The 21,994-nt window shown below is 47.8% G+C and overlaps 1 protein-coding gene across 3 annotated transcripts in view; it reads left to right on the top strand.

The window, feature by feature from the left end:
* The window catches only part of epas1b (endothelial PAS domain protein 1b), a 35,880-nt gene extending 15,690 nt beyond the window's left edge, over positions 1–20,190 (top strand). The window contains exons 3-17 of one of the 3 annotated variants that reach the window (XM_049008061.1): positions 1,084–1,274; positions 6,522–6,667; positions 7,181–7,265; positions 8,125–8,243; positions 8,419–8,621; positions 10,939–11,045; positions 13,130–13,277; positions 13,360–13,571; positions 14,436–14,629; positions 14,873–14,983; positions 15,432–15,883; positions 15,980–16,106; positions 16,197–16,302; positions 16,869–17,030; positions 17,284–20,190. In XM_049008061.1, coding sequence (XP_048864018.1) covers positions 1,084–1,274; positions 6,522–6,667; positions 7,181–7,265; positions 8,125–8,243; positions 8,419–8,621; positions 10,939–11,045; positions 13,130–13,277; positions 13,360–13,571; positions 14,436–14,629; positions 14,873–14,983; positions 15,432–15,883; positions 15,980–16,106; positions 16,197–16,302; positions 16,869–17,030; positions 17,284–17,432 — 2,512 coding nt within the window. In that variant the 3' untranslated portion in view covers positions 17,433–20,190. Of the gene's footprint in view, positions 1–1,083; positions 1,275–6,521; positions 6,668–7,180; positions 7,266–8,124; positions 8,244–8,418; positions 8,622–10,938; positions 11,046–13,129; positions 13,278–13,359; positions 13,572–14,435; positions 14,630–14,872; positions 14,984–15,431; positions 15,884–15,979; positions 16,107–16,196; positions 16,303–16,856; positions 17,031–17,283 lie in introns of all 3 variants that reach the window. The other 2 variants (XM_049008060.1, XM_049008059.1) reach the window with 2 other exon arrangements.
* The last annotated feature ends 1,804 nt before the right edge of the window (positions 20,191–21,994 follow it).

Below are 21,994 nucleotides of genomic sequence, written 5' to 3'. Positions count from 1 at the left end.
AACCTTTGTTGGTGATGTGGGCCTATGTGGTAGATGTAAATATCAAACCTTGTGTGTGTTTGGATTTCGCCCGCGCTCATCTTCTTTCCATGCATGTGAGACTCAAAGCTGAGGCAGATAGAGAGATAGGAGAAGAGAGACTTATTCATTGATAGCCCCAGATGGCCAGATCTACACAAGGCTTGCTCAGAAGAGAGGTGTTTTAAAGAGACAGAGGAAGGGCCAGCAGACAGAAAAGAACCAGCGAAAAGACTGCAGAAGGCAAAAAACTGAAACCAAACCTTTAAGAAAACCAGAAAACAGAGATTGTGAAACTTGGAAAAATGAAAGACATTATCCTGATGCGTGTGCGGTAACATGAGAAAAGAAATCAATTTAAAAACGCCTTATACAACCATATAGCAATTACCACCTCTTGAGAAATTAAATAAAAATAAAATTGGTTTTGAGATTACAATTTTATCAAATATTGGCCACCAGGTGTTGCTGAGCTCCTTACAGACAAATAGCGTGTTTTTAAACAAAACCGAGACAAACCGACAAACTCGGAAAATACAGATGAATCAGAACAATAATCTGTGGATTCGTTTTTTTTTTTCAGCATAATGGCTGGCAGAAAACTGACCTTGCTTATTGAACAAATTATTTTAAGGTGAACATACTAAAAGCACTAATAAACATTTTGAAGCATATAAACTGCAAATATTTTTCTGCTCGCCCTTCTTTTTTGTCAAAAAAAGGAATCCGACTCCGGCCCACCATATGCCGTAAAACCGGAAATACTGAAAAATTGGGGATTATTCTTATGATGATGGAAAAAGAAACTGCCTCTGATCTCCTTGACAGAGCAGCGTAAGTCTGTCTGAGCCACACGCTACATGCAAGATAGGAGAGAGTGTTACTGGTTATGCTTTTACTGTCATATGTGGAAGAGTAACTTTGATATAAGTAGGAGCCAAGTGTTTCTAATTAACCACTAAGAGGACATGGGAAGACGGCAGCCCTACTGTGCATGCGGGCACCCCGGGTGTTTCCGTGGAGACCGTGCCCGGCGCTGACCTGTGACCTCTTCCTTTCGGTAAGGAGCAGCTCCGAAAGGAGGAAAGAGAAGTCGCGGGACGCGGCCCGCTGCCGCCGCAGCAAGGAGACAGAGGTGTTCTACGAACTGGCGCACCAGCTGCCCCTGGCACACAGCATCAGCTCGCACCTGGACAAGGCCTCCATCATGCGGCTGGCCATCAGCTTCCTGCGCATGCGCAAGCTCATCTCCTCAGGTCAGAGTCCCCTGCCGCCCGCACCCCCCCACCCTCACCCCAGGTATGGGTGAACGGCCTTGGTGCTCCTCCAAGGTGGTATGTAATGCCCTGCGATGACGTCACGTCAGGGTTGCCAACCCTCACGCATCTGCCATGACACTCACGCTTTTATGCCAAATCTATATTACCTAAAATTTGCAAACTCTACAGGCTATTTACAAGGTAATAAAACTGGTACATACATGCAAATATGTGTGCATGTGTGTGCAGACTTGTCTGGAATTGAAAATCTTACTCCAGGGGGCTGACCAAAACTGGCAACCCTGTCTCGTGTCATAACATTAAACTGCATAAATAGGAAATGATTGTTTTACACATGGTTGTTATATGTCTATAAAGTAGGCTTTCCTGTAGTAGGAAGTGCTTGCTGACATGAACCGGAATGAGAGTGATTCATTTCTGGAATGGGAGATACTCGGCTGAGGAGGACAACTCCTCGCGCGTCAGGCAGACCTTCACAGAAGCTCTGCCGCCCTCGGGTTGCGGCCTCACGTTCAGGGTCTGCGTTTCCCGCGCTTTCTTGGCCGACCCAAACTTAGCCTGTGAGGGTTGGGGTGAGGGGGCTGGGCGCTGTTTCGGGGAGTTCGAAATGCTAGGTCTCTGGGGGAAGCCTGCGTCTGAGAACAGAGAAGGACAGCGCAGTGGAGATATTCTAGAAACGTCCTGCAAAGCCAAGGTTATCTCTGAACCAAAGGCATGGTGCACTGGACCCTGAGACACAATTTTAAAACGTGTTTGTTTCTTAATGACTTGCCAAAGTGAGACTGGATTGTAGAGAGTCAAGTGCAGAAACAGAGCCTAAGCAGTATGTTCCTGAGCCAGCTATGCAAAGTGAAGGCAGATGACAGTTACAGCAAATCTATCTCAAAGCGAATAAGCAGCATTTATATATATAAACTCACTTTGGTAAGGCAGCTATCTGAATATGACTAAAATCGCATTTCCTGTGTGTTGCGAACTGGTTTCATCGTTTGTCATCTCACAATTTTGTTTTATGTGATGAGGAAAAAAAAGCTTCCCCAGTCGAATGCGAGCTGTGAGCTGTGGGCTCTGAGCTGTGAGCTGTGGGCTCTGAGCTGTGAGCTGTGGGCTCTGAGCTGTGAGCTGTGGGCTCTGAGCTGTGAGCTGTGGGCTCTGAGCTGTGAGCTGTGGGCTCTGAGCTGTGAGCTGTGCCGAAACGTTTGTTTGTCTGTGAGCTTTTAAAACTGTAACCGTGGTACTTTACACCCCATGCTGCTCCATAAATAGTAACGGCATTAATCTCACAGTCTGCAATGAGAAGTAATAATGGATTAGCTTCACATATATTGTTCTCCCCCTATAATCAGATTAGGGAATATTGACCACCCCACCCCCCCCACCCCCCAACACCTGGTATCATAAAAACTAAGAAGCCATGGCAGAAAGGCCATCCAACCCTCTGTTCCGTTTGTTTAATGAATTTGCATTGAAGTCCGAAAGGATTAAGTCATAGAAATGAATTACGAGGCAGCAGCATAGCCGGAGGACATTGGTGGGGTCGTGAGGGATTTTGGGACTATCTGTCCCGCCTAGCAGGCACAAATATAGGAGTAGGACAGTGGTATTAGCTACACACACACACGCATGCACACATGCACGCACACACACACAGACACACAGATGTAGGAGGACGACAGTGGTATTAGCTACACACACACACACACACACACACACAGATGTAAAAGGAGGACAGTGGTATTAGCTATACACACACACACGCACACACACTGATTTGTAATTATATCTTTGTGGAGACTCTCCATTCATTTCTATGGGGGAAAAATCTTTTCATAACCTGACTACCTTAACCCCTCCCGAGCCCTAACCTTAACCATAAGTAACCAAACAAAATACGAGACTTTTTTTACTTTTTTGATTCCAGCCACAGATCTTTGTGAGGACCCGAGAAACAGGTTTTTATAACATTGTGGGGGACATTTGGGCCCCACAAAGTAATATAATCCTAATTCACACACACACACACACACACACACACACACACACACACACACACACACACACACACATACTGTACAGCATACACACACACAGCTGCTGCAGTGCATGATGAGATTTGAATCTGTGGGACACAAATCATTCTCTCATTGTTCCAGAATTAAAGCTTGGTCCAATCTGGAACCAACATAAGATGAGGGAAAAAAAATTAAAAGCAAAGAATGAACCGTCATTATACAGACTCATTTATGTAGGTCTTGGAGCTATGAATGGACTATGCGGCCCAACCATCGAAGAATAAGATGGCAAGAAAGAGTTTCAAGGGAGGACTTCACAAAAATGTCAAAGGATGAGAAAGACAGAGAGAAAGCGAGAGAGGGAAAGAGAGAGAGAGAGAGAGAGAGAGAGATGACGAGGAGTAGGAAGTGTATCTTTGGCTAAGATGGCACGACAGATGTTATCGGCCTTCCTTATCTGCATCCCTGTAGCTCTGTTGTTGCAGAAGGAAAGAAGAGTACAGGGGAAAACTGGGGCCCGATGCTGGTGACTGCCGTGCGACGGGCCGTGTCGGCCTCTGCCCAGCCAAAACATCGGCCGTCCCTGGCGCCGCGGCCTGCCCCGCCCCCCCCCCCCCGCCCGCCCCCACCCACAGGAAAACACCTGTACTGAAGTTTTACATACTAGCCAAGATCAGGACACACTGGCCCACAGGAACAGGGCTCTGACCCGGAATGTGCTGGGATCTCGCTCTGCTGTGCCCCCCCCCCCCCATGCACAGACACCTGTTCTGAGAGCCTTCACTGAAAAACATGTTTGACGAGGTGAATCCGACAGCTTGACAGTGTTTCCGTCACTGACCTGATGCCTTAGCCACCCTAGTTCCTTCAGGAGTACTATATTAGTATTACTTACAAAGCTGAACATTTCACAGGAGTAATTCAGGTTATGAAGAGGTACAAGAGCAGGGACTCCAAGTCCTGAACTGGCAGTTTATGAGTTACTTGTCCTTAAACTGCATGATGGAGGCCAGAACATACCAACAAAGCAAGGAAGCTCAGGATCTGTGAGCATCGCCAATGATCCCTTAACTGTTTACGTCAAGCCTCTGTGAGCCCGAGTGGTCAACACAAGTTGGTCCCTTCGCAACTTGTACTTCCTGTGAGCTTCTCCCGGCTTCTCCCACCAGGTTCTGGGCTATTCATCCCAGCTGCCTAAAAAAACGGCGGATGTCTCCCATTTGAAGTATAAACAGTGGCTTGTTTATAAGTGGCGCCGCCTGCTACTGGGCTCGGGCCTCTCTGATTTCCCAACTGTCTGAAATCTAAGGATACCCAGCCGTGGGCCCTCGGCCCCTAGGTCATCCGACGGGAAGTGGACACTCACCGCAGGAAATGGTCCGTGAGGGGCTTCCTGCGGTAGTCTGTGGATCAGATTGTTTACAGGCGACTATATTTGTCACCAGGTTCAGAATCTCAGCTCACCATGTCTCTGCCCAGTCCTCGATCGGCTCCTGCGTAGACGTGGGCCCATCCAGAAAATTGCTTCCGTACCAGAAATATTGGAATCTAATCAATAAGCAAAGTGAATTGACTCGGCGTCCTTTCTGTCTATCGAAAGCCATTTGAGGCATGTACATTCATACATCTGCATTCAGTCTGGCACCAAGAGGCACACCAGTTACACCACAGCAGCATATGAACTGGCGGCCACTTACCCCATACACTTTAAAGGTGTATAAATAAATTTAAGCAGAAAACCTGAACCGTTTCAACACAAAAATTTACAAGACTCGTTAGAACGGCATTTGAAAAAATGCAAATTTTTGGGGTATTTGATTGTTTGTCGTGGGAGGGAGGAATCACAGTCAAAGGGCTGAGTGAAACTCTGGCCCCAGGACTCTGCAGGCCTAGAGTTCTTATCGGAGGGAAACACAGGGACCTTCAGGCGCTTCCTATCTCCCAGCATGGTGCTGTTTGCTCCTTTCTTCCCCTTGTAGGACTTCTAAGTGTCCTTTATACCTCCCTTTAGAGCTGACGTGGGTTCCCCCCCCCAATTAATGTCGTCATATTGCTTTGTTGCCAAAGTTGCCTTGTGGTCCACTGTGTTACATTGACAGAGTGATGAAAAACAAGCAGCATTATTTACACTGAGTTTCGAACATCGAGCCTTTCACTGTACTTAGTTAAAGCTGTCGGGAAGCATTTTGTGGTGAAACTGAAGACGACACATCTCTGAAAGACGACAACTTCTGTATCCAGTGCTATTGTGTTTGTGTTTCAGTGTGTTTGAAGGCACAACAATACTCCACTGAGTAGATTATTAAAAGTGATTTGGGAGCTGTGTGTGTGTGTGTGTGTGTGTGTGTGTGTGTGTGTGTGTGTGTGTGTGTGTGTGTGTGTGTGTGTGTGTGTGTGTGTGTGTGTGTGTGTGTGCGTGCGTGTGTATGTGCGTGTGCAGATGTCCCAAAAGTGCGTGTGCAGACCAAATGTCCCCCAGAATGTAATAAAAAGCTGTTTTTTATGTTGTGTGGACCGTTTTCAGGTTAAGGTCATCATGTTGTGATTAGAGTTTTCCCCATAGAAGTGAATGGAGAGTCCCCACAAAGATATAATTACAATACAGGTTATGTATATATTACGTTGTGGGGACTATTCTTTCAGTTCCCACAAGGGGTAACTCAGTTTTCTAAAAGAAATCTGTGACTGAAATCAAAAAACTGAAAATGCCAAAAGACTTTTTTGTTTGGTTACTTGTGGTAATGGTTATGGCTTGGTAGGGGTTAAAGCCATCATGTTGGGATTAGGGTTTTCCCATAGAAATGATAGGACAGACACCGAGGATATGGATACAAATGTGTGTGTGTGTGTTTGTGTGTGTTTGTGTATGTGTGTGTGTGTGTGTATGTGTGTGTTTGTGTGTGTGTGTGTGTTTGTGTGTGTGTGTTTACTGGGGAAGGAACTGAGGGAAGGTTTGGGATTTTGGGAGTGTTCTGACTTGCAGGATGAAATCCTTCTGGTTTATTTTGGGTGTGTGCCAGGGCTTCAAGGAACAAAACAAGCTGGACACACATCAACACACACACACACGCACACACAGACACAAATGCACACAAACATACCATCAAAATATCGTTCCTGTCCCAAGAAATATTAAGATATGCAAAGTCATGAGCATGTGATCATAGTTATGGACACTAACTTGATATGTCTTTATGCCTATGGGTCATAGGCTGCGCCAACAGCGGAACAGAAGACGACACAGAGATGGATAACCTCTACCAGAAAACTCTGGAGGGCTTCATTACTGTGGTAACATCAGATGGAGATATGATCTTCTTGTCTGAAAACATCAACAAGTTCATGGGTTTGACTCAGGTTGGTGACAGATATATTACTTGCATCACCTTGAATCTGACTAGGCTACACGGGCAATGACAGATGTGCACAGCTAATGTGATAAATTGCAAGACTTCGGCACTGATATTGGTCACGTGACCTCACTGTCCCCTCCCACATCCCTGAGCTCAGCTCACTCGCTTACCCTGATAAATGCAGAGACACACTGCGTGCATGTTTAGCCTTGTATACTAGATGCCCGGCGCTGCTGGAAAGCCCTCGACGGCCACACAGCAGCACTGTGACATGCCCATTCAGAAGATCGGCAGCCGATGACCAGCTTGATTCACAAATTAACCAAAACAAGATTCACAACTTAGAGCCCAATCATCATTCATTTAAGATCGCCACGTACTCAAACGTGCTGGTGTGTCGGCTTCACATATGCCGGGCCTGGTAACTCTAGCGATTAAACAGACCTAATGCTTATATCGCACAGTTGTTGGCCTTCTGTTAGCCCTGCTTATAACTGGGCACTGTTGTAATTTACAGGTGGAACTCATGGGACACAGCATCTTCGACTTCACCCACCCCTGTGACCACGAGGAGATACGGGAGAATCTCAGCCTTAAAGCAGGTACGCCGACACTGAGAGAAGAGCTGAGGCGGAGGTCATACCTGGCAACCTGCGGAGAGAGCATAGCGGGGAAAAGACAACTTAATTTTCAGCTATATTTCATGTATTTAACAGAAACAGGACTTCATAATGAAAGTCTAGAAGACTGCTCACATTTAAACCAAATGCTCAAAGGAAAAAATATATTTCCATTAGTCTTTTAATTAATCAAACTAAAGAATAGAAAGACTGGCTTATTCATAATCTGTATGCTGGTGATTTGGAAAATCAATATTTAAACAGCCTGTGATGCATAATTAAGAAGATTACATCACATCTACATAATTTACCACCTTGTTTGTACGATTAGAGGGATGTATGATCAACGTCATGAAACTGAGGAGGCCTCTCTGACTCTCTCAAAGCCATTTAGTTGTCCGGGTGCCTTTATTCAGGGAAAATGTAGTTTCGTGGTATTGGATGCTGACTCCAGCCTGCTTTGGGGTAGTTTCATAGTGTGCCTGTCGTCCATGGTGGACGTGCTGCTGCTGACGTCTCTCCCCTCCCCCTTATTGTGAGGCCCCGCCCATAGTCCCAGTGCAGAAGCGCGCTATCTGCTCTCAGTGCGTCAGCTGACGCGACACACACTGAACTCTGGCCTTGAAATGTAGCTGCTGCCCTCTCTGTCACTGCCTTGCCACTGACTTTTGGACTCAGTTACAGCAATACATGTGTGCAGCCGGAGAATATTCCGGCAACAAGGCCAAAGTCCTAAGTGTGTGAGCTGGAAAGGCTGGCAGAAAGCCTCCCCCTACCTGCTCCATGCCTCTGGTTGTAACAGTTCTAAATGTCTAAAAAGGTTACTGTCTTTCCTCAAAAGGTACAAGCTTTGGGAAGAGGAATAAGGACGTGAACACAGAACGAGATTTCTTCATGAGGATGAAGTGCACTGTGACAAATCGCGGACGCACCGTCAATCTCAAGTCCGCCAGCTGGAAGGTGAGCTCTGCCCCAAAGTCACATGACATCTGAGAGAAAGGGCGTACCCACAAAAGAAACTCCATTTATGAAACATATCTTGTAGCCTGCATTCTGTTTTGGGGAGGCGTGCCTTCCAGTCCCCCATAGGTGTGGTCCTATCCTGAGGTTGTGTCTCCCCAACCTGTCCGCCCAGGTCCTGCACTGCACCGGCCACCTCAAGGCGTACAGCAGCTGCCCGCCTCATGTGCTGTGTGGCTTCAAGGAGCCCCCGATGACGTGTGTCGTCATGATGTGCGAGCCCGTCCCTCACCCCTCCAACATCGACATGCCCCTGGACAGCAAGACGTTCCTGAGCCGGCATAGCATGGATATGAAGTTCACCTACTGCGATGACAGGTGATGCCCTCAGATACTCACAGACATCTGTAAAGACAAGCAAGCATGCCTACGGTAACAGCGGAGGCTTGGTTTTCACCGGAGCCTCGGCCAAGCAATTACCTCCAAAGGAAAAGATAATTATCCCTAAAGGTGATGCCTTGTTACAACTCTGAGTCACGGGAGGTTGGCAGGTAAGTTGTTTTTCAAAAAAGTAAAGCAGAAAAGTCTCCAAATGGACAAAGCTCAGGCTGGTAGTGTCCCCTGTAACATCACTTCTCCATCAGAGCCCGGTATCCTTGGGCTGCAAGGAGAGGGCAGAGTTCACCTTTTACACACTTGCCTGACTGATGACTCTTGGGAATGGGCTGCGCGATCCTAGGTGGGGCATGGCATGCAGAGGGCTACGGCAAACCTGTCGTGTTTTTCTGCATCATCTTGCTCTAGGTAATGACACGACAGGGAAAGGATGAAAGTGTGGGCGCGCAGAATTGTGGTACGCAGAAAGGCGAAGGGTCGATAGCCAGACAGAAGTAAAGGAAGCCAGACAAATCCAAAGCGTGATCAAAATCCGTACACTAGCAGAAAGTCAACACGGGGAGCACAGGCCAAACAAGCAAATCCTAATCACCAGACGGAGAGCTAAACAAAAAAAAAAAAACAGAAAGAAGGTGGGACTTATACACAGAAAGCATATCAAGAAGCAATCACTTAATAGGGGGAGACACTCAATACTTCACAAGGAGGTAATTGAAAACCAGGTGCTTTCATACCAGGCTAATTAATCGAGTGGATGAGCTACAGGTGTGCTTTAAAAATCAGGCGGTGGTTTGGCCACCGGCCAGGCATGGCTGGATTTCAGCTTGAATAAATGTTCCCGCCATACACCTTTGACCAGGACAGCAAACATTTTTCTTATTATTAACTTTATGGTCATTGCAGTGCTGATTACAGGCGGTTTGCATATCTAGCCTGTTTTGATCATTGTTTAGTTCACCCAGCCAAAACCTCTGTTTGTTGCATTATACCATGCAGAATTGCAGTGGTCTCCTGCTTCCCGCTCAGAGGTACCACCTCATCCTGTTATTCACTTCCCTCATCCCTTCTCTGTCCTTCTGGCTCACGCCTCCTCTCTCTCTGCCTTTGCCATGATAGACAGGGGTAAGGCAGCCGGGCAAATGAGTACTGCCTTGGGATGTACCCATGGAGATGAGTGTTTATAAGTGGAAGGAGAATAGGTCACTCTGTTGTCCTGCCACGCACACAACCCCCCACCAGCCGTGCACCCACCCCTCCTGAGACACAACTCCAAATCCACAGAGAAGATGGGAGGAGATCGGTCAGTGAGACCCAACCAGCTGCAGAGCACCAATGCACAGATGCACACTCATGCATGCTAAGTGCATCGTCATCCCGCCAAAATGAGCCAGAATGGCAGCCTGTTGGGGAAAGACAAAGCGGCGTCTCTCACTCCCAACAAAGACAGATTCCTGCGTCCTAAAAAGCTGGTGATGCAGCTACGGAGTTCCGCGCGTGAAATGCCGTGGACCTGCAATGTGGTGCCAGGGATGATTTAAACAGTGGTGGTAATAAATTGAAAAGCATGCCCCCCCCCCCCACCCCACTTGAGGTAGTGACTCAGAGCTTATCTGAATTCCACAGTGGCTGCTGCCGCCGCCGTTGTTGTAACTGAGAGGAAACGATTAGGAAAATGGTTTCAGAATAGATGGTCTTTTAACCCCAGGCAAGTCAGGGGGGAACTGTAGAGCCGAGGCAAAGCAGCAGCTGTTAGGGGTTATGTAAGACTGCCGTTTGGCGGGGGGGCTCTGCGGTGGAGGGTGGGGGCCTGATCGTCACCAGGAGGGGGACACCTTTTTAGCAAAGCACGTCATTACAGTTATGCAAATGAGTATTGGCGTGTCATTGGCAGAGACCTGCAGGGAGATCTTATTCTTGTTGACTCTGCTCACTTGCCGAGTTGCCCACAGTCACAGGGTAGATTACACGGAATGATATATGAATCCACTGAGAGTTACTCTGGCAATAGGCCAAAAAGAATTATTCTTTACTATTTACTAAAATCATCAGCAAATACCTCAAAGGCAAAAACACGATCCCAACCAGGATGAAGCAGATCCCGCTTCAGATAATTACATGATACCTCTGCGGCCTGCCAGTGTCACGGGTTCGAACATTCCTTTGGAGGAGCACAGTTTGCCCAGCAGGGTGCAGTGCCACGCTCTCAGGCCCCTGCAGATATGTCAGCTGTCACGGTCAAGCTGTCTGGGAAGTCCGAGACGTGGCTGTGTGGTGTGACTTCTGCGTCTGTGTGCCACAGGGTGAACGAGCTGATGGGGTACTGTCCCGAGGACCTGCTGGGTCGCTCCATTTATGATTTCTACCACGCCCTGGACTCTGACAACGTGGCTAAGAGCCACCAAAACCGTGAGTATTGTCCCTGCGGGTCACCTGGTTTCTATCCTCTTTTCTCTCCTCTAACTGGCCCATCCTACTCCTCTCTACCCACCCAATATGGCTCCAACGCCCATGACCAGTAACATTCAAAGGATATTTTTCTGTCAGGCAGAGACACACAGATTAGGGGGTGTCTGACATCTTGCAGCTAATCCCTAACAAACCCTCACACCCCCCCCCCCCCTGTCATGCTGGCTGGAAAAGGGGGTTATAACAGGCATATCCCAGGACCCTTGTGCTTTCCCATAAATCCCAGTAAGCAGAACAACATGGCAGGGAAGTGTGTGGCACTCGTGGCTTGAGGTCCGGCACCCAGGGATGCTGGCTTTTTTAAAGTGCCATAAACCAACACCGCCACCCCACACACAGGCCTGATTTACGTATCCCTACGCCGCCCAGCCTTGGGTTCAGAGGGACCTCTGTTCACCCACCGTTGTGCTGATCACATGGTCTGCAAGTTTGGGCGGCAAAAAAAGAAAGAACTCCAGGACTCACTGTTCCCTTGCAGGGCTGTTAATTACTCGCACGCAAGAAACCTAATTAGCGCTCATTTGCTAGCTTGGCGAGCCAGCATAGCACTTGGAGTGAAAGCAGACTGAACGGACAGAGGAGAAGGGAACAAAGGGAGAAGGTGCATGATCTGATTAGTCTTTGAGGTGCTCCGACAGTCTTCCCAAGGTTTATTGTTACCGTGCGGGGGCAGAGGACAAGGCCGTACGAGCCCTGATACGATGTGCTCGTGCCTGGGCTCTCTCAGCTGTTTTCTTAGCCGCCGACTTTGTTTAGATTTATTTCATAACGTCGATGAATCTCCCTTTGTCTCTTGCGACAATAAAAAAACACAAGAGGACCCTGTTGAGGTGCCAAGACTGCTCTCCGGAACATTCTCCACCCGGTTGAGGACACCTCGGGCATTCTCCGCGTTTCAAATCTCTGCGTGTCTCCCAGTCTGAAAATCCGTCATGACAGAAGATCGGCGTTCGTTTGCGCCGAGCTGCAGCAGACATATATAATATCGGCGCGGCTGTTCGGCAGACCCGGAAAGCAGCAGGGTGCCCGTGACATGCGTCGTACCCACAGGGCACTGTCCGGCAAATTAAATTCCAGACGCATGTATGATTTATGAATACAATTTAAAGAATCCTTATTAGATTGCTGCTATTACACAGAACCTCAGCTCGCATTAAGATGTCTTGAATCCCATTATCTGTGACCTGTGAGAGAGCGGATAACAGACCACATTTCCCAGTGAGGGTGTGCTGGTGAGTGGGCCAGGTGTCCCCGTCCAGACGGCCTTCACATTAGCTGCTAATGAGCCTTTTAAGGAAGATGGCTTCTCTCCTGGACAACATGTACGATTAATTAAGAGATTTCTCTGCTTTATTTGTGTCGGGGACACAACGCGAGACACACATGAACACGCCGGCGTCGCCATAGTTACCATTTTACCGAAGAACGGATTTGAAGGGGCAACATGATAGACGGTTGACAAGGGCATGCGGAAGGACGCATGTAAGCGCTCATAGGCGTGTGACCAGGCCTGCTTTCCAGGGCTCTGGGGCACTGCACAAGTCTCAACGGCCACTGGCATGAGTCTAGGCCTTGTCCCAACAAGAGACGGAGTGCTGGAGACAGGCCGAATGTGCTGTTTGGTTCCCACGCAGGACGCGTAGAGGCACGCTCGGCAAATGAGCTTAAAAAATGCCCAGTCAGGCCTTTCAGGTGGCTGGTTAACGAGTACGATGGCTGTGGACAGGCCTCATCGGCCCACTGGCAGTGAGGAAAAGATGGGGGGGGGTGGGGGGTGAACGTGACTGGACGGCAGGAGTGGCGCAGAGTAGCAGCCCGTGTTTATTCTATCTAATCCTGCCCGAAATGAACTCGGAGACCCCGTTCCGCTCCGTTCCCACGCCAGTGCTGGGCCTTTGCATCACAGCTTCCGGGCCAAGACAGTGGGAGGATGCATCCAGGCAGAAGTGTAATCTTTGGGCCTGTTAATCCTCTCTCCACCCGGAGTGTAACACTTCCTCCTGCCCTTTCTCTCCTCCCCGCAGTGTGCACCAAGGGCCAGTCCGTCAGCGGGCACTACCGAATGCTGGCCAAGCACGGCGGCTACGTGTGGGTGGAGACTCAGGGCACCGTCATCTACAACAGCCGCAACTCCCAACCCCAGTGCATCGTGTGCATCAACTACGTCCTGAGGTATTTCGGGCATCTCCAGGAACCGGAAAGCTGAAGAGGGTGGGAAGGGCCCGTTTTGAGCATGGCGCTGTCTCTTACGCAGTGCCGTCGAGGAGGAGTCAGCGATCTTCTCCACGGACCAGACGGAGGCGTTCTTCAAGCCCACGCTGGGCATGCAGAGTTTCTTCAGCGCCGGCAGTGACGCGGCGGCAGATGACAGGGCCGGCGAACTCTTCACCAAGCTGAAGGAGGAGCCTGATGACCTGGCACAGCTGGCTCCTACCCCGGGTGATGCCATCATAGCCCTGGACTTCGGTTAGCAGAGCCCAGCCTCTTCTGCCTTGTTTTATTCCCTCTGACCCCCCTCGCCCTACCCACTCCATGCTGAAACACTCACAGATCGGTCCTTGTCCCAGCTTTCATTCAGCCCTGCTCAGATTTCCATTCAGCCGCTGTAGGCTGCTTGTTTCCCACTGTCCTTGTTTCCTGCACACAAGTGCTCGGACAAACGCTGGATTCAGAGCACCAGGTATTTTCAGACCCCCTTCAGGAATATTTTAGGCCCAGATCTGTTTTTAGGTTCTGTTTCTTTTGACTAACCAGTTGCAGTGATGTCACACAGATACAAAGAACAACATTAATAAAGATTAGAGATAACGGTTCTTGGTGCAATTCGATACATGGAAACCACACAGGGTAAGATAAGCGTATCACTTAGAAAGGTGAGGAGATTGCAGGAAAGAGTCTTATTCCCAGTGGGTGACATCCAAATGAGTCCTGCTGACTTCTCTCGTAGGATTCTGACATCGTTATACGGTTTCTTTTACCGTCTCTCAGCTTTAATTCATAAGGATCCCCAATACCAGTCTTTCGAGAATCGAAACCTGTTGGTTTTTAACATTCCCCTTTTAGTCAGTGCTGTAGTGACTCCTGCAGTACAGGATGGCATCAGTTATGCTTTGACCTGAGCTCCATAGGTGGCAGTCTGCACTCACTCCATCGCACGCTCAGCTCCTACTGCCGGACCTTGCTTGCTCTTGCTTGAGTTCCCAGCTCCCCTGCTCTTCAGGCGACTGTGGCTTTTACTGGTGTCACAAAACAGCTCTTCTCCTTCTTTCCCCACTCTCCTGTTGACCCCCCGCTATGTCTGCCTTTCCGTGTGCTTCGCTGACCTCACAGGAGAGCCGCCGTTCAAGGAGGCGCAGCTGTACGGCGAGGTGTCATCCATAGCGCCACCTGCCAGCCAGCCCTGGAACAGCGATGCGCCCAAGACCAGCTCCACTACAGAGGCGTCTGGCAGGGTGGCCCCATTCTCAGTGCCCCAGCCAACACCAGCGGACAGCGTCACCCCCAGTCTGAGCAGCTGCTCCACGGTTTGTCCACCTTATTTTTCTTCTTATTATTAAAACTCATTCAGTGATGGATAGTTCAGGTCCAGAGAGTAAAAATCCAGACCAAGACTTTGTTTCAACCAACCAGTTGATTATACAGAGTCACAGCTGCAGAGTAACTCAACTGGTTGGTTGAAACAAAATCTTGGTCTGGATTTTTACTCTCTGGATCTGAACTAAAGCCTATAGGGCTTTAGTGAGCATCTTGTCTCCTTGCCTCTGCAGCCCAGCAGCCCTGACGACTACTACAACTCCATGGAGAACGAGCCGCAAGTAGAGTTCACCGAGAAGCTTTTCGCTCTTGACACCGAGCCGAAGAGCTCGTGTGCCGCTCAGGTCAGTCCACTGAAGAGAGGGACACGACCTGCCGCTCCCTCAGTGACGACTGGCCAGTCCCATCGGTCCCCTTTACTCACAATGGGCTCAGGCGGTTCACTTCAGATCAGAAGCCAAGCAACTGGCATCCCACTGTTGCTGGTACTGCTTCCACATGTAGAATAAAAGCCAGCTTTCACGTACCCTGTGGATGTCTGTACGGCTGTTTTAGTTTACAGGCAGTTCTTGACTGACATAAGTAGTGTTGCACAAACCCTTAAGTAAGTAAGTCATTTAAAATCATAAGCCAGAAATATACTTGTAATATTACTAAAGAACACATGCTAATTTGTTAGCATTTCCGCAGACTTCTATTATGGATTTTCATTTACAAGTTGATTTTGCGTGAGCGCTGAGCTGCCTGTGGATTTCATGATGTGCCACCATCACCCCCCTGTCCCCACCACAGACGGACCTCAGTGATCTGGACCTGGAGACCCTGGCCCCCTACATTCCCATGGACGGGGAGGACTTCCAGCTGAAGCCCATCTGCCAGGATGAGCCGCTGCCTGACACAGGCCCCAGCAGCACCCACAACAGCTTCAGCAACATCGCCAGCTTTTTCCAGCCCCTGGGCACCCCGCCGCCTGCCCTCTTCGGCCCGTCCGTACGGCCTTCAGGCGATAAGAGGGGTCCCGGGAGTGACTCTATGGATCGCTGTCCCCACCTGCTGTACCCTGGCACTGCAGTCATGCCCCCCTACAATGCCTCAGCCAGCACCCCCCTCTCTTCCATGGGTGGGCGTCAGAACCTACAGTGGCCTCCTGATCCACCATTACCATATACGCAGACCAAAAGGGGCATGATAGAGCCGCTGACGAGTAGCCGGGCTTGTGCCAACCCGCCCCTCCTCAAGCAAAGGTAACGAAGGCTATGAAGCTTCGTGAGTTTGGCCTCATATTCAACGATGAGCAAAGGCTAATTCAGGACTCTGTTTCGCACTGTGTCTTCCCACAGGTCCATAGAGAACTTTTTCCAGACCAACAAAGACATAAATCCGGCCCAGGTTGCCCTTTCCAACAGCTACAAGCGCAAGAGGCAGCTGAAGTTTGGAGATGCGTGTGCCTTTCTGCAGATGGAGCCGGTGAGAAAGGCCACAGTGTTATGAAGGATGGTGCTCTCCGCCGCACATACCAATCACCCCTGATATGTGTTACTGTTCTGCTTAATGCAGGACGAGGCGTCCCAGCCTAAGAGCCCAGAGATGATGTGGAAGAGGACGAAAAACGAGAGCTGCGCGTTCATGGAGAGGAAGTCGCTCAGCAGCAGCGCACTTACAGGTGCCACCCCGCCTCCCCCACTGCCTTACCGGCCCCAGGCACATACTGTATTCTTTTATGTGACACTTCAGATGTGCTGGTTCTGCAATGCTGAACGTAAGCAGGACATGAAAAGTGCTCATACTCATTTTCATCCTACCATCCATCCATCCATACATCCATCCATCCACCTGTAATCGCTTGTCAGGATTAGATCCTGGATCTTAGGAGTCAGGATTGAATAATAATAATAATAATAGGATCGTTGTCCCCACCTGCTGTACCCTGGCACTGTGGTCATGCCCCCCTACAATTCCCCAGCTAGCACCCCCCCTATAATAATAATAATAATAATAATAATAGGATCGCTGTCCCCACCTGCTGTACCCTGGCACTGCGGTCATGCCCCCCTACAATTCCCCAGCTAGCACCCCCCCTATAATAATAATAATAATAATAATAATAATAATAATGCATTTTATTTATATAGCATTTTTTATAAACCTCAAAGACACTGATGTCATCCTCATTCCTGGCACATAAATTCAGTTCAGTGACCTAGTTGCTCACTTCAGATAAATACCCAGGCCTGCAGCAACGCACAGACCAGCATCTAAGCTCCATGCAGCGACACAGGAAGAGTCAGTATTCCGGAGGAGGTGCCGGGGAGCCCACCATGCCTTTCCCTGGACAGTGCTACGGCTTCAACTACCGGGAATACAGCATGCTGCCTTCACCCAAAGTGGAAGGTGAGCTGACAGGGGCTGAATCTGATGTTTCTCACCCATGACCGTCAGTTTCGGAATCGGTAGCTGTGACATTTGTAATTCTTTGTGTCTCGGGACGTTCCCTCCATTGTGCGTTTATCAGATTGTCACCAGTCACGATATTTGCTTAGTGCAAGCTGCTTGGCAGGCTGTTTGACAGCTTCAGTCGTTCTGGGCTTTACTCGCTCTCGCATGCCGGGCTCTTGCTTACTGCTTGATGCCTCTTCTACCGCAGGCGTGGCGAGGCTGCTGGGCCCCTCCTTTGAGACATACTCCCTGCCGGAGCTGACACGCTACGACTGCGAGGTCAACATTCCTCTGCAGGGGAACCTGCACCTGCTGCAGGGCAGCGATCTGCTGAGAGCACTGGACCAGGCTACTTAGACTTGCTGGGCAGGATGTGGACCTACCCGACCCCAAGCACACCCACCCACTCTGGATGACACCAGCTGCCCTACGGCTTGCGGCCAGCTACCTGGCTCAGCTACATCCTATCAGCAGCAGCTTTCCGGTCAATAATTCTGTTATCTTCATCATCCTAAGTTATATTCATTTTTCACAAGGCGATGACGGTGAATCTTTCCAGAAGCAATCTCGCCTGCTTCATACATTCTCATCAAAGCGCGTCCCTCCCACCCCAAATGTGGCCACTTGGACTTGAAGACCATCTCTTGCCTCTCGCCTCACCTTCTGCTCTCTCTGATCCCCGCTGTCACAAACACACAAAAATATACATACACTCGGAAGTTCATTTTTATTCCTTAAAGGAGGAACCATTCATAGATGATACTCATTTTGTCTATTGTAAACACACATTAGCTGTTTGAAATAAAAGCTTTATTCCTTCCTTTTCTGAGGGAAGAACCTGTGTTCTCATTCCTTCATTCTTCTGCCCGATCTCTCTCGACCCCAATGTAATGTGTTCCCAGTGAAAATGCGTTGTGATGCGTGCAACTGCGCGAATCCCCCTGCCCCGATCCCTATAGCCACCAAGTTGTGCTCTGAGGATGACGGTTAACCCAGTACACTGAGTATGGGCTTGACCGTCAGTATTCCTGCTTTGGCTGCCTTTGACAGAAAGCTTGTGTCGAGGGTGAAAGGTCACGTGACCCCAGACCTCTCTTCACGCTGGAACTGCCTCAGCACACCCTCTCCCTCTCTTGCTGTCGCCTGACCCTTGTATGTGCGCTAGCCACCTTTAAATATAGATATATATTGGCATATATATATTTAAAGAATCTCTAAAGTTTCTATGATATTGTCTATGATGTTTAGTATTCATGTGCCTTGGTACTTTGTCTTATCTACTCAGTAGATGCATATCAGATTCTTGTTTGCTTTTATTGTTTAAGGAGTGGATTTTTATTCCCATTGTGCTTGTTTGTCTTGTGTTTTAAAGTGTAATTTTTTTCATAATGATGCTAACCTTGTTGGCAGGGCCAGTAATTTTAGAAAAAAAAATGGAAAAAAATGGGAATTGAAAAAAAAAAATTAAGAAAATATCATTGTTTTTCCACTCTTGACATGTAGCAAATTAAATGTTTAAATGTTTAACAAAGAAAAACAAGCAAAAATTAAAAAGAAATCACTTTTAAAATATTAAAAGTGATGGTGCTTCGTAGGTATAACCAACTTGCTTTTTTTTTTTAAAGAAATAATTTTATATTGTTTCTGGGATCCACCTTCATTAACTCTGTACTTTGCTTTTTCATTGTTGAGATGTTGTCTTTAATGTTGCTCCAGTTGTAACATGGCCTTCAAGTTCACGAGATTCCTTTGTATCCCTCGATTTTTAGACCAAAACACATGTAACCGGCAAAAACAGCAGAGCACACGCAGAATCAGGCATAACTGCTGGACTAGAAAGTCCATCCTATAGCGCAGATTCATTTCATTTCATAGGTATTTTTCTAGGAAGTCAGCCTAGTGTGGATCATCCCAGTGTCTAGCACTTGGTGCTTTCTGATGCCCTTCTATGAGACCGGGATTTTTGATTTTTGTTGATGACGCTGCCGAGGGCGGAGGATCAGAACCTCAAATTTGGTTGTCCTCCTTGGGAAGCTGGCACTCAGTCCGGTCATGGCATGAGGGAAGAGGCGTGTGAGTGGCGTGATCAAGAGGCCACCTGCTCAGCCAACCCACTGATGCAGACCTCAGCGCCCCTCTCGGCCCTGGAGCCGCTTGCAAGGCCTGTTTTCCACAAACTGCCTGACCCCAGCAAGCCCTGGGACAATTTGACAAGTCTACGTCTGCCAGCACATCAGCGCAGGAGCTAAAAGACCCCTTTATAAAGACGTGTCAATTAAAAAAAAATAATAGTCTTTACAAAAGCCAAAGCAAGTAGGATGTCAGATGCATGAGTAAACTGCCTCATTCCTATCATGTAAAATGTGTTTTAGGGATGCATGTGTCTGTTTTTGTGGAAGTTCATTGAAGTTCGTGGCCATGAGAGGTTTCCCCAGTAGCACTCTGCCGGTGAACCTGCATGTCACGCCCGCAATACGCAGCCTGTCGGCTGTTCAGAGAGGCCTGTCTGCGTTTCTGTGCCTGCAGTCAAAGACCTTCTTCCCGGGTGGCTTTCAGGGATACCGAGACCAAATTCAAATGTGGAAGGAAGACACACAGTGAAATGTGAAGTTCAGAGCCTGCTGTTCACCATGCCTCAGATGGACTTCGGCGTGACAGTTTTTAGCCACGTTTTAGGGCCGAGCTGAACCTCGGTTTCCAGCCGAAAATAGCTATGTGGGGAAGTTAAAATAATGGAAAGTCAAGGAGGCGTCTCAGCAGCCTTAGCAGCGTGTACTGTGCTACTCGAAGGCCGGCAGATAGACTCACACATAACCACTGGCATCCTTTCCCGAATCCACAGTTTTCATCAACCTTAAAGACAATATCAACATTCTACTAAATATGAGGGTTTCTCTTCTCACATTATTTGCTTTTATCAAGTTTATTTTGATGCCTTACAGTTACATTAGCTGATAATATGAATATTTTAATATGCTAAATTCAACATTATAATTATTGTTATTACTGTTATTATTATTATTATTATTATATTGTTACAGTATGGGAACCTTAACCTAATAAAAAGTTGTATTTCTGCACTGATATCTATCTATATTAAAATATATTGATCTTACTGCTCCCGTTGTTGTTTGTTTGTGATTAATACGAAGCTCGGGATGAACTCTCACCATCGTACGCATGTTGCACTACGAAGCCATTTTGACTATATATAACAAATGAAAAGTTCTTTTAATGCTAAAAGTTAGATGACAGACATGGCCTTCCATCTGAATTTCTGAGCCGTTATAGACAGAGACGCAAGCACACTCTGAACAGAAGTGTGACTGAGAGTAAGCGGAGATACTGTAGTAAGTAAAGGAATAAGTGGCATCGTGTTTCTCCATCATCCTTCAGGAGCTTCGGAAAGACTTATTTCTGAAGAGGTCTGAGAAAAACTGTTGCCTCATGCCAAAGAGGTATATTTTAACAAAACCAACAGTAATGATTCTGCATACCAACGGACACAGACTCAGACATGTCAACCAACAGTTTGAACTGACTTCATAAATTAGGGAGTGTCAGGTTTGACAAGCAAACAAAGCACATCTGAAATGTTTCTGCAGGTATTTTCGCTGCATCTGTGTACTAAGTACATATGGATCATGGTTCAAAGCGCAGAAGATGCCTGAGAGCAGAGCCAGTCACAGACATAATCATAGACTAACCCAACTAATCCTACGGATAAGAATCACTTAAAACACCGGGGACAATAAGGAGAACACTGGTTACCCAAGGATTGTGGAGCATCATGCAATGTCTGAAAAAACATTTTGCTGAAATATTTAAGCCTTTATATAAAATGTCGTAGGAAGAGGGGCTCCGCAGAGTAACCTGCTAAGGAACCAGAACACAGTAAAATCCACTGCCGGCCATTGCATTGTTACAACAAAGACAATGCACAATAGTTGTACAATTACTGTTCAATATTGCTTCTCTAGACTACCAGTCACTGGTAGGAAACGACATCCACATACGTTACTGACATTAAGCAGGGCAGGCACTGACCATATGTTGTATCATATCCTGTTTGGTAAAAAGCAGTTTACCAAATGAATACCTTGACACAGACTATATTGAATATTAAAATAAATTGCTGGGACATTAACAGCATGTCACGTTACATCCATTGCAGGAAAAATACACAAACTAGCACAAAAGTTGCACAAAGGAAAATTTTCTCACATCTGACGATTTCCCTTTTTTGGTAAACCCCAAACCACACTCTCAGTACATTGTTTTCGCATGCTACAAGCTGCAAGATACTGAGACATCCTGCGACTTTCTGAGGGCACATTTGCCTGTGCATAGACATCTTAGCCTGCAAACATGGAATAGTGAGCACACATTAGCCACCAAGTACACAGATGAAAATGCTGATCAAAAATAGATAAGGCTCTGCAACTGTGTATAAGACACCCTTGGCGTTAGCTGCGCAGGGTGACTCTGCAAGTGCGTATAAGACACCCTTGGCGTTAGCTGCGCAGGGTGACTCTGCAAGTGCGTATAAGACACCCTTGGCGTTAGCTGCGCAGGGTGACTCTGCAAGTGCGTATAAGACACCCTTGGCGTTAGCTGCGCAGGGTGACTCTGCAAGTGCGTATAACACACCCTTGGCATTAGCTGCGCAGGGTGACTCTGCAAGTGCGTATAACACACCCTTGGTGTTAGCTGCACAGGGTGACTCTGCAAGTGCGTATAAGACACCTTTGGCGTTAGCTGCGCAGCGTGACTCACAGAGAATTCCCAGCATTCTCAGTTAAATGTCAGTCTGAGGCTAAAAGTTCAAATGTCAGATATCAAATTTTTATGTCTATATGGTCCAGTCCAAAGTAATGTGATTTTCACATGGGTGTTCCAACCAATCAAAGATGTGAAAA

The sequence above is a fragment of the Brienomyrus brachyistius genome, chromosome 3 (genome assembly GCF_023856365.1).
Source record: "Brienomyrus brachyistius isolate T26 chromosome 3, BBRACH_0.4, whole genome shotgun sequence".
Lineage (NCBI taxonomy): Eukaryota > Metazoa > Chordata > Actinopteri > Osteoglossiformes > Mormyridae > Brienomyrus > Brienomyrus brachyistius.
This window is presented reverse-complemented; position numbering and strand designations above follow the sequence as displayed.